The sequence below is a fragment of the Canis lupus genome, chromosome 33 (genome assembly GCF_048164855.1).
Source record: "Canis lupus baileyi chromosome 33, mCanLup2.hap1, whole genome shotgun sequence".
Taxonomy (NCBI): domain Eukaryota; kingdom Metazoa; phylum Chordata; class Mammalia; order Carnivora; family Canidae; genus Canis; species Canis lupus.
This window is the reverse complement of record NC_132870.1, coordinates 12,809,240-12,825,742: the sequence shown is the minus strand read 5'-3', so window position 1 is coordinate 12,825,742 and position 16,503 is coordinate 12,809,240. Positions and strand designations below refer to the sequence as shown.

At 37.8% G+C, this 16,503-nt stretch overlaps 1 protein-coding gene across 2 annotated transcripts; it reads left to right on the top strand.

The window, feature by feature from the left end:
* Positions 1-615: 615 nt before the first annotated feature.
* LOC140624038 (eukaryotic translation initiation factor 3 subunit L-like) lies at positions 616-2,510 on the top strand. Of its 2 annotated transcripts, XM_072810840.1 has the most exons (2): positions 717-932; positions 1,004-2,510. In XM_072810840.1, the coding sequence occupies exons 1-2, from the start codon at positions 855-857 to the stop codon at positions 2,333-2,335; spliced, it is 1,410 nt and encodes a 469-aa protein (XP_072666941.1). In that variant the 5' UTR covers positions 717-854; the 3' UTR covers positions 2,336-2,510. The 2 variants fall into 2 exon arrangements, with proteins under 2 accessions (XP_072666940.1, XP_072666941.1); XM_072810839.1 differs by having other exon boundaries at positions 616-2,510.
* The last annotated feature ends 13,993 nt before the right edge of the window (positions 2,511-16,503 follow it).

The following is a 16,503-nucleotide window of genomic DNA, read 5'->3' as shown; positions in this document are numbered from 1 at the left end:
GTGTATATAGTCTATTCTACCACTTTCAAGGAAAAAAGTAGAGGCTTTCTACACACATCTTCACACACAAGCACACAGATACATAAAGAGAGATTTTCTAGAAAGACACCCAAGAAACTGGTAACTATGATTTTCCATGAAGTGAGAGATGAGGTGGGAAGGTGATTTACATTAGATTTTAAACTTACTTACCACATAGATCTCCCTATTAAAAATGAATTAGATTTGATATTAGAGACCTTTAGCCAATAGAATAGTAGGTATTTTAGAAAAATTAAAGTCTTAGAAATGCATATGACTGGATGGGCAAAGACCAGAGTTAACAATATCAATTGAATAATTATTTTAATATTGCAAACATGTGACAGTTGGCATCTGACCAAAAACCCGGTACTGGAAAGGAAATTGAGAAATATCTTAAGTACTGATGTATTAGATGTAAAGGATAAAGGAGAAATGAAAATACAAAGATGATTTCAAATTTGGGGTCTGGTTGACTAAGAAATTAATTGCCAGTCCCTTAATTATTAAGTAATAATTACTTATTATGAGTAACTTATAAGGAAAACTTTCTACAGCTATAGATTCACTCTTTAAACATTTATCAAGCTCTCCGGAGGTGCTCATGGGCCCAGAAGCCATGTCTTACCCCGCTGATGATTACAAGTCCGAGGCTGCTTATGATCCCTATGCTTACCCAGGCGACTATGATATGCACACAGGAGACCCAAAGCAGGATCTGGCTTACGAACGTCAGTATGAACAGCAGACCTATCAGGTGATCCTCGAAGTGATCAAAAACTTCATCCAGTATTTTCACAAAACCGTCTCGGATTTGATTGACCAGAAGGTGTATGAGCTGCAGGCTAGTCGTGTATCCAGCGATGTCATTGATCAGAAAGTATATGAGATCCAGGACATCTATGAGAACAGCTGGACCAAGTTGACTGAAAGGTTCTTCAAGAATACACCTTGGCCTGAGGCTGAAGCCATAGCTCCACAGGTTGGCAACGATGCCGTCTTCCTGATTTTGTACAAAGAATTATACTACAGGCACATATATGCCAAAGTCAGTGGGGGCCCCTCCTTGGAGCAGAGGTTTGAATCCTACTACAACTACTGCAATCTCTTCAACTACATTCTTAATGCTGATGGTCCTGCTCCCCTTGAACTACCTAACCAGTGGCTTTGGGATATCATTGATGAGTTCATCTATCAGTTTCAGTCATTCAGCCAGTACCGCTGTAAGACTGCCAAGAAGTCAGAGGAAGAGATTGACTTCCTTCGCTCCAATCCCAAAATCTGGAATGTTCACAGTGTCCTCAATGTCCTCCACTCCCTGGTCGACAAATCCAACATTAACCGGCAATTGGAGGTGTACACAAATGGTGGTGACCCCGAGAGTGTGGCTGGTGAGTATGGACGGCACTCCCTTTACAAGATGCTTGGGTATTTCAGCCTGGTGGGGCTTCTGCGTCTGCACTCCCTTTTAGGGGATTACTACCAGGCCATCAAGGTGCTGGAGAATATTGAACTGAATAAGAAGAGTATGTATTCTCGTGTGCCTGAGTGCCAGGTCACCACATACTACTATGTCGGTTTTGCATGTTTGATGATGCGTCGCTACCAGGCTGCCATCCGGGTATTTGCCAATATCCTCCTCTACATCCAAAGGACCAAGAGCATGTTCCAAAGGACTACATACAAGTATGAGATGATTAACAAGCAAAATGAGCAGATGCACGCGCTGCTGGCCATCGCCCTCACCATGTACCCCATGCGAATCGATGAGAGCATTCACCTGCAGCTGCGGGAAAAATACGGGGATAAGATGCTACACATGCAGAAGGGTGACCCACAGGTCTATGAGGAACTTTTCAGTTACTCGTGCCCCAAATTCCTGTCACCTGTGGTGCCCAACTATGATAATGTGCACCCCAACTACCACAAGGAGCCCTTCCTGCAGCAGCTGAAGGTGTTTTCTGATGAAGTGCAGCAGCAGGCCCAGCTCTCCACCATCCGTAGCTTCCTCAAGCTGTACACTACCATGCCTGTGGCCAAGCTGGCCGGCTTCCTGGACCTCACAGAGCAGGAGTTCAGGATCCAGCTCCTTGTCTTCAAGCATAAGATGAAGAACCTAGTGTGGACCAGTGGCATCTCTGCCCTTGACGGTGAATTTCAGTCGGCATCCGAAGTTGACTTCTACATTGATAAGGACATGATCCACATTGCAGACACCAAGGTCGCCAGGCGCTATGGGGATTTCTTCATCCGGCAGATTCACAAATTTGAGGAGCTCAATCGAACTCTGAAGAAGATGGGACAGAGACCCTGAGGACATTCACACTCTTGTTAGGAACTCATTTTAGGGTCTTTGTAGGTGGGGCCTATTTTTGTCTCCATGAAGCCTTTGCCTAGATCAGCCATCAGCAATTCAGCTGAGTTGAAGTTTATTTGGATTAAGGACTATTTGGATTTTAAATAAGTCTCAGTAAAAGATCTTCTTTGGAGCCAGAAAAAAAAATAAAAAATAAATAAACATTTATCAAGCACCTATGTCATGCCTGCAGGCGTTGGGCTAGCACTCAGGATACAGAGATGAGCAAACACAGCCCCCACTATCAAGACATAGTTTTGCGGGGAAGACAAATGTGAATAGAAAATTACAGTGTCAAAAAATAAATGCTGTGATATCCTCACAATCAATGTAGAGAAAACACAGGGTAAGGGGAACTCAACTTACCAATGGAATGCTAAGAGCTTTCAAAGAGGAGTTAGAATCTCAACAACAAAATCAGCCTCTCAAGGGCTAATCTCGAACCACACTAAACAAGGGAAGAAATATCAAGTAGAAGAAATGGGGTTGACATTTTTCAGAAGTAACAAGAACTGCAGGTGTCTGGAGAGCAGAGCGTGAGCGGATAAGAGCGTAGGGAAATATGAAGCTTCCCAGGTCCCAGAAACCAACATAGGCAAGACAGCAGTTCATGAGTTACCCATAAAAACCTGCTGCTCCTGCTGACTGAGTAATTTGGTTATAGGCTTTATGGTCCTAAGCATATCCACTGGTGATTTATAGTTTTGATTATTTTGTGTTCTGTGCCTTGACAGTTTCCTCCCTAAGTTACATAGATCTTTTTTCTTCCCTGAGGCCTCAAACTCCTACTTGTTAAGGTGGAGCAGTGGGGGAGGTAAATGATGAGTGAGAATAACAATGATTCTGTCTTTATGCTTCCAAGCAGGCTGAGAAAGAGGGAGATTTTGGAGAAAATGGTACAGACTCTTCAAAAATACATCACTGAACACCTGAACATGTCTTCATAAGCGCTTAGTAAAAGCAGTTGGGGTGCTCGTCCAGGCAACGTGACTACAGCAGTGAGCATGACCATGATGTTCCCAGGCTCCTGACTCAGTGACAAGGCTGCAAAATGGCATCACTCATATAACGAAATCAATACTTAGGTGAGGCATCAGTCAATAATTGGGAGAATTAACATAGAGACATAGTAAAACACACTTGGTGAATGATCACTGTGTGCCGTTGAATCATTTTATTGTCCCTGACTTAACAATGTTCGTGTCCACAGTTCTCAGCCTTCCTTCCTCCATCTCACCCTCTTCTTTCTCCATGGTGCAAACAGCAGGTGCTGACACATGATAGAAATCAACAAACATACTTATGATAAAGACTTAGTTGCTCCAAGTACTGTCTTGTGGGTAATAAAAGTAAAACTAATACTAATAATGGATAATATTTGAGAACATACACTATTCTAAGTGCTTTCTATGGTTTGGTTTGGTTTGGTTTTTATTCACCACAAACCGCGAGGTAGGTACCATTGTTACACCTATCTTCAGAGATGAGAAAACTGAAACAGGAAGAGTTTGAATAAATACCCCAAGGTCATACAGCTAATAGCATGAGCTGGGATTTGAACTAAAACAGTCTGGCTCCAGGGCCTGAGCTGTTAAACATGACATTATGAAACTCTTGGCTAATATGTGTTACTCTGAGCCATCAAATGAAACATGGGCATAATCTCAAGAACCTTATAACTTACAACAAGAACTGTAATTGGTAAATAATTTTGCAGTGATGGGATCATACAGGATCTATTACAATGGCCAACATGTTTATCTCCTAGCTTGACCATGGAGATACTAGCTTTCAATATTTTTTCATAACTTTATAAATTAATTGCCCCATACATATGTAATCTCCAAAGTCAAGACTTTTATGAGAATCTTAGATATGCTATATTTTTGTAATTAGTCAGAATTAAAATATATTACATATTTTTAAGAAGGAAATAGGACATGAAATTTGGAAATAAATAATTCACATACTTTTGCTTATAAGACACTGTAAATTATATTATTTCTTATCAAATCATAATACCATAAACCCATGGAAACCTGAACTGAAAAATATTAGCTCTCCTTAATGCTTATCCCTTCTTCAATTGCTGTCATTATTGATGGTTAATCATCCAAAGGCAACAGTAATTTCCCTTAGAATCTTAAACTTGTGGAAATCTGGGAAATAAGCACACATATTTATGAATGATACACTTTATTTTTTTTTTTTTTACCCTTTTATTCTCAGTGTTTTTTCTTTTCAAGAAGCCTTTATGCCTTTCTGTTAGCTTGTTAGACACTAAGGTCTTTCACTGTTTCAAAAAGGCCACATGTCACGGCGACATTTTGTAAATGGCACATTTGCTCCAGTGCCTGCGTTTAGCAAAATATCTCTTTAGTGCAATTCATGATTCTCACCAATGCAGACTGAGAAAGGGGTGCTGTCACCAAAAGGTATTCATTATATTTCAAGAAGGCAATATTAAGTTAAAGGAAGGAGACCAATTTCATGACACTTTACACAAAGGAGAATGTCCTTGGAGATGGATGGCAGAGATTTGTAAAATGTATGCTATAATTAAAATTGTAACCATGGGTTCATGATTTTCTACAGATACCACAAGCTACATTAATTGACTAGGTGGAATTTCAAATTAGCAAAGTATTATAATCAAAATGAGAAGAGTTATAATTAAATGTGGCGGCTGGTAAGGGTCACCAAGCGAGACAAAACCAGATTCTATTTGCTGCTGCTGCCCTTCAAATGATTAAAAGCAAAATTATGATGCAACAATTTAAACTATAATATTGTCTTTAGTGATTTATTAGTTCAGAATCATAAAGGTGTAACGTGGGATAAACATAGCTAAGTGTGTTACATATGAAGATTAAACCACCCTTAAAAGGAGAAGAGGAGCAGTGAATTTTGTTTATACATGTATATTTTTTATATATTCATACAACATATAAAATATAACATATAACTCATATACATTTTTATAAAATGTGTTTCTATTTAATACATTTATAAAATATATGCCATATTTATATTCAAATATGTATTATGTATAATATTTTAAAATATGTTTTTGTTCTATTTATACCTAAATCCTAACCCACTGTCCTACCAGTAATATCAATGGAAAATGTGAGTGTTCATGAAGATAAATACTCTTCCTTCTGTCATTTTACTTGTTTTGATTTTTTTCCTTCTCTTTTAGTAGGAGAGAGCATGCTGGAGAAAAGCCAAAAGGTTCAGAGCTATTCACAATATTTAATAGCTTTACAGCTCCAAGTTTCAAGCAAATTTTTTGGAGAGCCCTCTGCTGGACTCATAAAAAATATGGTGATTCAAAGGAAGTGGCAAAGCTTGCCTAGTTGCCAAAAGTGTTTGTGTAGAAAACAAAAAAGGTGAAGGAAGTGGAGAGTAAAATAGTATTCTCTTGGTTTCGGCTCAGGTCACAATCTTGTGGTTGTGGGATCAAGCCCTGTGTCAGGCTCTGTGCTCAGTGCAGAGCCGGCTCCAGATTCTCTCTTCCTCCTCCTCTCATTCACTATCTCACTCTTTCAAAAAAAAAAAAAAAATCTTAAAAAAAATCCACATATAACTTGACTTCCAAAAATTTAACTACTAATAGCACACTGTTGACTCACAGCTTCACTGATAACATAGTCAACACATATTTTGTACACTACATGTACCATATACTATATTCTTACAACAAAATAAGCTGGAGAAAAGAAAATGTTACTAAGAAAAGCATAAGGGGGCACCTGAGTGGCTCCATCCAACTCTTGATTTTGGCTTAGGTCATGACCTGAGGGTCAGGATGGAACCCTGAGTTGGCCTCTCTGCTCAGAGGGGAGTCTGCTTGAGCTTCTCTTTCTCCCTCTGCCCCCACCTCACACACGTTCTAAAATAAATAAATAAATAAATAAATCTCTAAAATAAAGAAAATACATTTTGAGTACTATACTGTATTTATCAAAATTATCTGCATATAAGTGGACCCACACAGTTAAACACATGTTCGTTCAGGGGTAAACTGTATCTACATTTGTAAGTCCAAGAGAAAAGATGTAGGAAACGCTTTTCTTTCTTTATAGCTCCCTCCTTTCCTCAAACAATTTAAATGCACCTTAAATGTTGTCTTCTTCTTAATTTAGCGCTTTTTGCAATTGCTTTGTATTTTTTTGCCTGTCTTACCCCCTAGAAGGTAAATTACATAAAGGTTTGGATGATCATATCTTGCTCACCATGGAACTGGATGTAGATAGCAAGTGCTTGTATCAGAAGACTGTACCACTTCATGCCCATTCAGCCTCCCCTGCATTCCAGCCACAGGGTTCAATTGGCTTCCCCATCTGCAATTTCTCAAGGCCTCACGTTGGCCAGCACCACACACCTTCCTGACCCAGGGCATATCTGCACCAAGGTACAGCTGGCCTCCAATTTGTTTTTTTGTTTTTGTTTTTATTTTTTATTTATTTTTTTGGCCTCCAATTGAAAGGAAACTCTTTGGTGGATTAGACCAACCCTCACAAGAAGGAGGACTTAATGCTGCAGGGAGTGAACTATACATTTCTGCACCACTTTTTTTTTTAACCCTTTCAGCCCTACTTCTTATTCTAGCCCCTGTTCCATTCCAGAAACCAAATTCGTGAAGGTGAAATAAATCAGTCACAGAAAGACATAGACTGAATAATTCCACTTATATAAAGTATCCAAAATAGCCACAATCACAGAATCACAAAGAGTGGAATGATGGTTGTGAGCGGCTTGGAGGAAAGTGGAGGAAAAATTGGTAGTTCTAATGAGTGAGCATAAACTTTCAGTTAGGCAAGATGAATAAGCTCTAGAAATCTACTTTAAAACATTGTACTTACAGTCAACAATCATTTATTGTATACTTAAAAAGTTAAGAGAGTAGATTCATGTTAAGTAGTCTTACACAGTAAAATAAAATTAAAAAAACCTAACAGATAAATGGTTGTTAAATGAGCTTAATCCTAGATTTGCCTAATTTCAAATTCTATATCCTTTCCACTAAAAATACTGCTACCCTGAAAACTATTTTGATGGCAGAGCAGAGTACTTTAGTCTTACCAGCGTCTGATCTCTCTGAAGAAAGAATATGTTCACAGGGAGGCCTGCGTGGCATATGTGAATCTTAGCAGATGCTGAAAGAGATAGCATGAATTGGTCATGTATTTGTCCCACTATTTCACGATATAGAAATACACCCAGTGTACAAGAGCTTTCCATTCCCTAGGGAAGATTTATTGTTGTTATTATATTGCTTTGTGTTTTAATTTTATGATATGGAAAAATGTTGTCAGGTCTTATTTCCTAGACGTGTTTTTCCTTTAAAACTATCACATTTCATAATTTTTTAATTTGCTATGAAATCATTAGGCCTATAATTTTGTTTACTCAGTATCTTAAAAGCTGGAAGGAGTGCCCTGGACAAAGGAAATGAGTGCTCAAGTCACTAAATGTCACATATTTTACTATAAATGAAGAATTAGGATTCTATGTTAGTCATTGTCGTCTCTTGAACTTATTTTGTGAATGAGATTTTGAAGGGCTTTTTAATAGTTTCTAAACCTACAACACAAGAGAATCAGCACCTGAGTGACAGAGATAACATATAAACAAAATCTCCCAGCTGGTGTTTTCTATGAATTCTCTAATTTGGCCTTGAACTACATCTTACACTTTCACTGATTCAAGTTGAATCTTATTTCATTGATGATTCACTTAATTATCCTCAAGTAATAGCATATAATTCTTCCCAAAGAATCAGTGTTTGGCAACTGGAAATAAATCAAGTACAATTCATGTCTCTGTTTTTTTTTTTTTTTTTTTAATTTTTTTTTTAATTTTATTTATTTATGATAGTCACAGAGAGAGAGAGAGAGAGGCAGAGACACAGGCAGAGGGAGAAGCAGGCTCCATGCACCGGGAGCCCGACATGGGATTCGATCCCGGGTCTCCAGGATCGCGCCCTGTGCCAAAGGCAGGCGCCAAACCGCTGCGCCACCCAGGGATCCCTCATGTCTCTGTTAAAGTGGGAATGATTAAAATGAAACAAATTAGAAACATTAATCAATAAGGCTATGTATTTCAGGCCATCAACTGAGATTTTCAATACATATCCAAGTCAATGGAAAAGTAGAATAAAGAGTTTGTTATATAATCTTTATTATTGAAAAGTATTGAAATACCATGATTGGTAAGATCAAAGAAGACACCTAGAGTGAACGGAACTGAATGTTAAAGAAAATCACAGTAAGTAAACAAATACATTAAAAAATATTCAAGTGCAAGACTTATATTCACTCTTAACTGATGTGTAAGCACAGATAAAATCATGGGCAAAGTCAGACTCATCAAAATGATCAGTGTTGTGGAATTTCCAGTACTCAAAATGACAGGGAAAATCACAGGACACCTGGAGTGAAGTGTTGGCTTTGCCACATAATCATTAGCTCTATGATCTTGGTTATAGCTCAACCTCTCAGAGGGTCAGAGTTTTTAATCTCTAAATAAGGATAGAGTACTTATCTCTCAGGGATTTTTAAGGATTAAAGAAGATCATCCATATGTCTATTGTGACAGAATTAATACAATTACATTTTGCCCTGGCACACAGCTAAATTCTATTTTTCAGCCTCCTTTACACTTAGGTAGGGCCATAGGATTAAATTCTGAGCAATGGGGTGTTGGTGGAAAGGATGAATACCATTTCCAATGGAGGCTTCTAAAATGTTTCCCAGTATCCAAGCTCTGTCTTTCATTGCTGACTAGATGACTTCAGGACAGTGAAGAACATGGAGTATTTATCAGACTTGATCTCTAAATTACCATACTCCCAGAAGACCCTCATTAGACAATGAAATGAACATAAATTAAATATGACTATGGCTGTGGTTGTACAGAAGTTAGCTAACATTGACAAATACTACAGGGATGCTGTGTTGTTCTTTCTTTTTCCATTACTACCTAGTAGCTTCTAAGTAGCACATAAAGTTACAGGGAAATCTATCTGACAACAGAAGTGCCATCTGATCTGATTTAATTAATTTATCTATTTAACAAGATTTAATGGACTCATATGCGCCAAGAACTGTCCTAGAATCTAGGAACAGAATGGCAAATTCAACATAGTCCATGATTTTATGTACCAAATATTCTAGTGAGTGAAACAACAAGCAAATTTACACACACATACACACATGTATTATATATAATGTATGTGTGTATTATATGTGTTATATCAAGAAAAATATAGGATAAGAGTATATAGTATGATAGAGAACTATTTTAAACAAGGCATTCTGGGAGGTGTCTTTGGAAAGCATGGCTGGCTGTAGAGAAGCAGAAGAAATTGCAAATGCAAAAGTCTGAATAGAAACATCAAGGAGGTCAGAATAACTAGAGGCCAAAAGCGAGAGCTAGGGTGACAGGGACTGAGGCCACAGCATTATATATATATATATCTGATATCCTACCAAATGATGGAGCAACAAGGCCATAACGAGGACTTTGGGTTTTATTTGAAACCTAATGGAATAATAGAAGCGTTGAGATGATAAATAATATTGCTTATCATTTTTAAAAGTAACTAGCTAGTTTGACTTCTGTGCAGAGAATAGACTGTAAAGGGCAAGAGTGAGATCAAGAAGAACTGTCAGGAGGCTATTGGGATAATCCACATGAGCAGTGGTGCTGCCTATGAGTAGTGTGGGGGATAGTCAGGGTGGTGTGAAGTGGAAGGTTTGTAATACGCTGTAAAGATGCGGCAGGTAAGATTGCTGTGTGTTGATGAAATATAAAGAATCATGACCTCCAAAGTGTGATCTGAGAAACTGAGTCAAGGCTGGTACTGTTTGCTCATAAAGAGTATAGTATTAAAAACACCATTTGGGAGTAGTCAGCAGAGAAGAATCAAGGATTTGGGGCATATTAAGTTTTATTTTTATTTTTTTAAAGATTTTATTTATATATTTATTCATGAGAGACACACAGAGAGAGAAAGAGAGGCAGAGACACAGGCAGAGAGAGAAGCAGGCTCCATGCAGGAAGCTTGACATGGGACTCAATCCCGGGTCTCCAGAATCACACCCTGGGCAGAAGGCAGCACTAAACCGCTGAGCCACCCAGGCTGCCCCATATTAAATTTTAGAGTCTTCAAGTTATACCAGTAAAATGTCCATCACTTATTCTTACATTTCAATTATCTTGATCAAGAAAACAAAGGATGTTTGAAAAAAATAGGCTGCTCCCCACCAAAGACCTTTCCCCAGTGGCACTACAGGCATCCAGGAGAAGGCTTACCCTTATCACTGAAGCAGCTTTGCAGAAGGCCAGGATAAGAGTTCCTGTATTGGATACTTCTTATACCCTACCTCACCTCCTTTTGACCCAATTTATATTCCAACCTTTGCTCCTGCAGCTGGCTTTGTGTACTGTTGACTTGACAGTGGTCAGTACCTCTCTTCATGTACCCGGCTGTATTGCCTTAGGCTTCCCTGAGGCCTCTGTGAGGGACTATATGAATGGATCTGGATGTATAAAGAAGGTAACACTCCATGGGGCAACCCACAAGCAAAAGAGGATGAGAAGCAATAGATAAATATTCCCTCTTGCCGTCCCGCAGGTGGGCAATTTTGAGGCTCTTTCTATCAATTCTTTAGAACTTTGCGATAGGATCAAACTCCAAGAATCAAGGTTGGTAACCTATTTATATTATACTTTCACATTGGCCTTTTTTCTTTCTCTGTTGTGCTATCTCCAAACTCTTAGTCTTTCTCCCTGGGATTGTTTCCCAAATAAGCCATCTCATGTGAACAAAAAGCAAGTTTCCAGATGGGACGCTGGAATGAGATGGCTCATTCATCCCATACGTATAGGATTAAGACCTCAGGATGTAATAATTTATTTCATTAACCTCTATTATTATGTCTGTTTCAGGAATTGTTTTCAGATACCATCCTAAAAGCTTTGTGATGGGATGAACTTAATGAGTGCAACTGTGTGGTACAAACTAGGAACAGAACCAAGTAGCTCTTATACCTTCCCTCATGTCTTTCTGGCCACCCACCTTTCACTCCAGCTATTGGGGGGCAACCAGCACTGAGCCCATACAACCTGACAGCATCCTGCCCCACCTATACCTCCTACCTCTTGCTTTTTTACTCAGTCCTCTCTAACACAACCTTGAGGGACTCCATAGAGTAGTGGTCTGAGACTTCAGATAATCAGATCTGCCAGATTCTGTGTGAATTAGAATCAGGAAGACCTAAATGGTGTCCTGAGGCTCATTCCTTGTTAATTAAGTAATTGATTTTGAAATGCAATTTGATGTTGATATGTAATAATGGCAGCACCCAAGTGATTTTTTAGCAACTATTTCAGCTCATCAGAAGCTGTTTTAGTTAATACTAGTGTTTTCCATGTTTTAAGCCAATGATGGAAGGAAGTATTATTTAAAGGAATATAGTTTGGGGTGCTTGGCTGGTCAGTCAGAAGAGATTACAATTCTTGATCGTGGGACTCTGAATTTGGGTCCAACATTGGATGTGGAGATTGCTTTTATATATATATATAAAATAAAGGAATATAGCTTAACTAAGGACCATTGTGCTTTGCATATATAAATACTACTAGTTTTAAATAGAAGTAGATAATGTCTAGAGTAATACAATACATACTGATCTAAAAGAGTATCTGAATTCATAGTGGTGTTTGTTTAGTACCTATTTTGTCAAATGGGTACTAAGTATACAACAACTATCACGGAGAAATGGTGCATAGATTTTTTTTTGTTTTAATGTTAAGAAAGAGTCATAATGCACAGAAATATCAAGGGCTATTGTGCTAGAGGATGGAGTTTACCAGAAATGTTACTCATGAATAATGCAAGAAGTACAAATTAAAAATAACGGCTAATTCTCCCTGTTAAAAATAATGTAACAGACTAGCCTTCACTTCTTTTTCTTAAAGCATTTATTTTCAAAAATTTATAATTGCATTGACTTTCTCCTCTCTTTAAAATGTGTATAAATCTGAAAAATAGACAGGACTTCTGCCAGCATTATGACACAAGGATATCTTTCTCAAGGATCTGAGAACCTATCTCTTTGAAATGCACACATCAAAGGAGATAATGCCCCCATCTCCCAATTTCTGTGAGAGGGTAAGAATCTAACCTCAGTGGCCTTGCTCCAAGTTGTGAAACATAAAGACAAGAGATGTTTTTCTCCTCGATAAAGCCAATTAGTTACCACACGATGGATGCCAATTATGAGATGAATCTAGAATTAACTGTGTTGCCAAGTCCTCTTACCTGAGGATTAGCTATTGTTTATCTTGAGAATGTTTGTAATGAGTTGTATCTACTTGACTCTATAAAAGGGTGAGATTGCTGCCTTTGCAATGTCTCAGCAGGTTGTCTGTGATATACATCATATTCTTATGTTTATTAAATAATAAAACTGTTTTCTCTGCTACCTTTGTGGAAAGCTTTTACGGGTTGGGAGATTTTATTTTTAATTATATTTTCCAATAGTAAGGAGGAAAATTCTCTTTCAATAAATCCAACATTCAACAGGCCAGCACTGAAATGAGCAATATAGTAGGTTCTGTTACAGAATTTCTACCCCTGCTCCTTCATCTCTGAGGTGTCTTAAACAAACTTGAACCCTATAATCGCCATTCACATGTATAATGGGTAGCTCAGCATTACTTGCAGACCTTCAACCTCCTCTTTTGATTGTGGTAAGGCTGTTAAAAACAGTTCCTCACATGATTACTCTTTCATTTTTCCTTCATCTGACCTTTCCTGGTTATTGTCGGCTCTTCGGGCTTACCCAGGCTTACCCAGGGCTTACCCAGGCTTCAGTCTGAGCATTCATTCTAAGCAGCTAAACTCAGCTCCTGCTTGTCCCTTCTCATTATCCTTTCCTCCAGCCATGGGTCAGAAATTCTCATCCTCATGCTTCAGAATTAACTTCATTTCAAATAGCTTTTCCTTTACTCCATTTTCAGATTAAGATGAATTTGCACATTGAAAGAGATGCTGTACGCCTGTATTAACATTTTTCTTCCAAGAAAGGTAGAGAAAGGTCCAAGATAATTCCCTATGCCTGGAGCAGTCTCTTTTTTTTTTTTATCAACAAGTCAGGACTACATTTCATCTGGCAATTATCAATGCATCCGCTGACTTAAGCTCTTGAGTTCGAGCATCCTGTTTCCAAACTGTCATGATACTGTGATATCCCAGGCGTGAAATGTTAGTAGCACTGATAGAAGGATCTTACACAGTGCACGGTATGGTAGGTGATGTTCATTAGCAATGACCCTGGACTTATTTCCCAAATGTGATTCCCAGACAAAAGGAACACCCGGGACATCAGCTTGTTTAATTGGACTGTTCCATTAGGCAGTGACTCAATCACAAAGAGAAGAAATAACATGTGCTCTTTCAGAATTCACTGACATCTCAGTCACACCACTCCACAGTGATTTAAATGGTGCCTGGGGCTGTTTTGTGCTAGAAAAATGCCTCTTAATTTTGATGGAAGTCCCAGTTGACAGCCTCATCAGGAATACTATATATCCTTTTCTGCTATTACCAACAATTTTAACAGAGTTGCCCAAAACATACATCTTTTCACTTTAAGGCATCATGTCTAACTATGGTTCATCTTCTGTTTTTCCATAATATAGAAAAAAGAATCCATAAACAGATCCTACAACATTTTGAACTTCCTATCAGTGATTCTTTGACTACTGATTATGATTCCATGGCTCCCTAAAATATGCTTTGGTACAGAGGAAAAGAAAGCCATCATTTTCTTTTACCTGGAGATTTTTAGGTTACCTATGCATTACAATGGATGACCAGGTCCCTAGCAATGATGCTACCCAATCAATCTCTGGATTCACTGAACCACTCTGAAGTTAACACAACAAAATTGTTGTAAGAAGACATCCGTTGTGGAGAAATTAAAACTCTTGTGCAGTGTTGGTGGGTATGTAAAATGGCATACCTTCCACAGAAAGAGCTATAGACATGCTCAAAATATTAAAAATAGAACTCCCACATGATCCAACAATCCCACTTCTGGTTATTTATCCAGAAGAGCTGAAGGGGGAAAAAAGAGTTGATATCTGCACTGCCATGGTGATTGCAGCATTGTTCACAATAGCCAAGATGTGGAAGTAACCTAAATGTCCATTTATAGATGAATGCATAAACAAAATATGATGTATACATACAATGGAGTATTGTTCAGTCATTAAAAAAAGGAAATCCTGTCATATGCTATAAGATGAATGAGTCTTAAGGATGTTATGTTAAATTAAATAAGCCAGTTACAGCAGGACAAATATTGCATGATTTCACTTCTATGAGGTATCCAAGGAAATTAAATTCATTGAAGCAGAAGGTAGAATGGTGGTTGCCAAGAGCTAGGAGCAGGGAGAAATAGACAATTGATGTTCAATTGTCAGTTATGCAAAATGAGAAAGTTCTAGAGATCTGCTGGACAACATTGTTCTTATAGTTAACAATACAGTACTGTACACTTTAAAATTTTGGCAAGATAGCAGAGCTTATGTCATGTGTTTTTTACTACAATAGGAAGGAAGGAAGGAAGGAAGGAAGGAAGGAAGGAAGGAAGGAAGGAAGGAAGGAAGGAAGAAGGGAAGGAAGAAAAACTCATCCTTGTAACCACTATAGTTAAGGCATAATTGTCATAATGATGAGCTATGTGTTATGACCTCTACTCTCACACATAATGATGTAATTATCAATTTCTCACTTCTATCCATGTTCCATGACCACCAGAGTTTCCATGAGACAAAAAAAGGGGAAACAGAAAAACCAAAATCTCTCTAATCCTCAATTTTCTCTATGTTTCAGATTTGCTGAGTACAATACATGTAATGTATTTAAAGAATATGACCAATTTCTGATACACGAGGTGAGCAGATAAGAAATGGCAATTATCATGCTAAATAAATATCTTTAATGGTGTACCTTTTATATTGGTAAATTTATATGGTCAACACTGATATGTCTACATTTAATTGGACTTTTGTGCAATGAAGTGACTCAATTATGAAGGAGAAAAATAACATGGATATTTTCACAGTAGTCATAGCAGTTTCTCTAAGAGGCAATAGAAGTTCTTAAGTCAATTAAAACACATTCCTGTTAACTCGTACTAAGTTGTGGTTTGTTTGTTTGTTTGCTTGTTTGTTTTTAACAGGTTGATTTTCTGGGGAAAAATATTGTTGGGTGCATATAGGTTGTACCAAAGTTTGGTTTTTGGAATGGGTACAGCAAAATATGGTGTTACTCTTTGGCTTCAACTGAATATGAACTCATATGTGAGCAATAGATATGTGATTATGTATGAAACCTCCATGAATAGTCATCTTAACATCATTAATGATATGAATAGGACACAGTGGACACATGGTACATTAGAGGCATTCATTCTTCCTGAAGCCAGGAGAATGGGCGATAAGGCTCACTGCTAAGTTCTTCTCCATGATTTGCCTCCCACTGAAGGAAGATGCCTTTCCCAAGCTTATATATCCTCACCCCAATCTTTCCCCAGAGATTCTGACCTATGCTATAAGGTATGCTGTTTTAGAATTATTATTTTTCCTCCCTATGAATATTGCCAAACATACAGAAAGTCTGTAAAAACATTACTCTAACACCATGTATCTAGTACCTAGCTTCTGCCATTTACATTTTATTATACTTGCTTTATCAGATGTCTATCTATCCATCTATCTTGGATTTGTTATGAACATCTGAATATTTAAATTAAAATATTGGTAATAATTATAAAATGTAAAATTGCAATGAAAATCAACCTGACCAAAACTATGCTCTTTTAAAATATCAAGATATTTTAAACTGCTTATCTTGCACTTATATAAGATGTTCAACCAAGACAGAATTAAAATCATTACCTGTTCAAAGCCTGCTTGAACAAAGAAAGCAAGCCTCGTTCTACACTTTGCAGATATACTGACAACTAATGGTTTCCTGAAAAACTTTCCTCTGCTGAAACCTGCTGAAGAAATCAAACCAGTGTATAATGAGGTGTGAATATTTT

What these genes read in the sequence shown, in the direction of transcription:
- LOC140624038 (XM_072810839.1), top strand. Translation starts at nt 626, where the DNA reads ATGGGCCCAGAAGCCATGTCTTACCCCGCTGATGATTACAAGTCCGAG.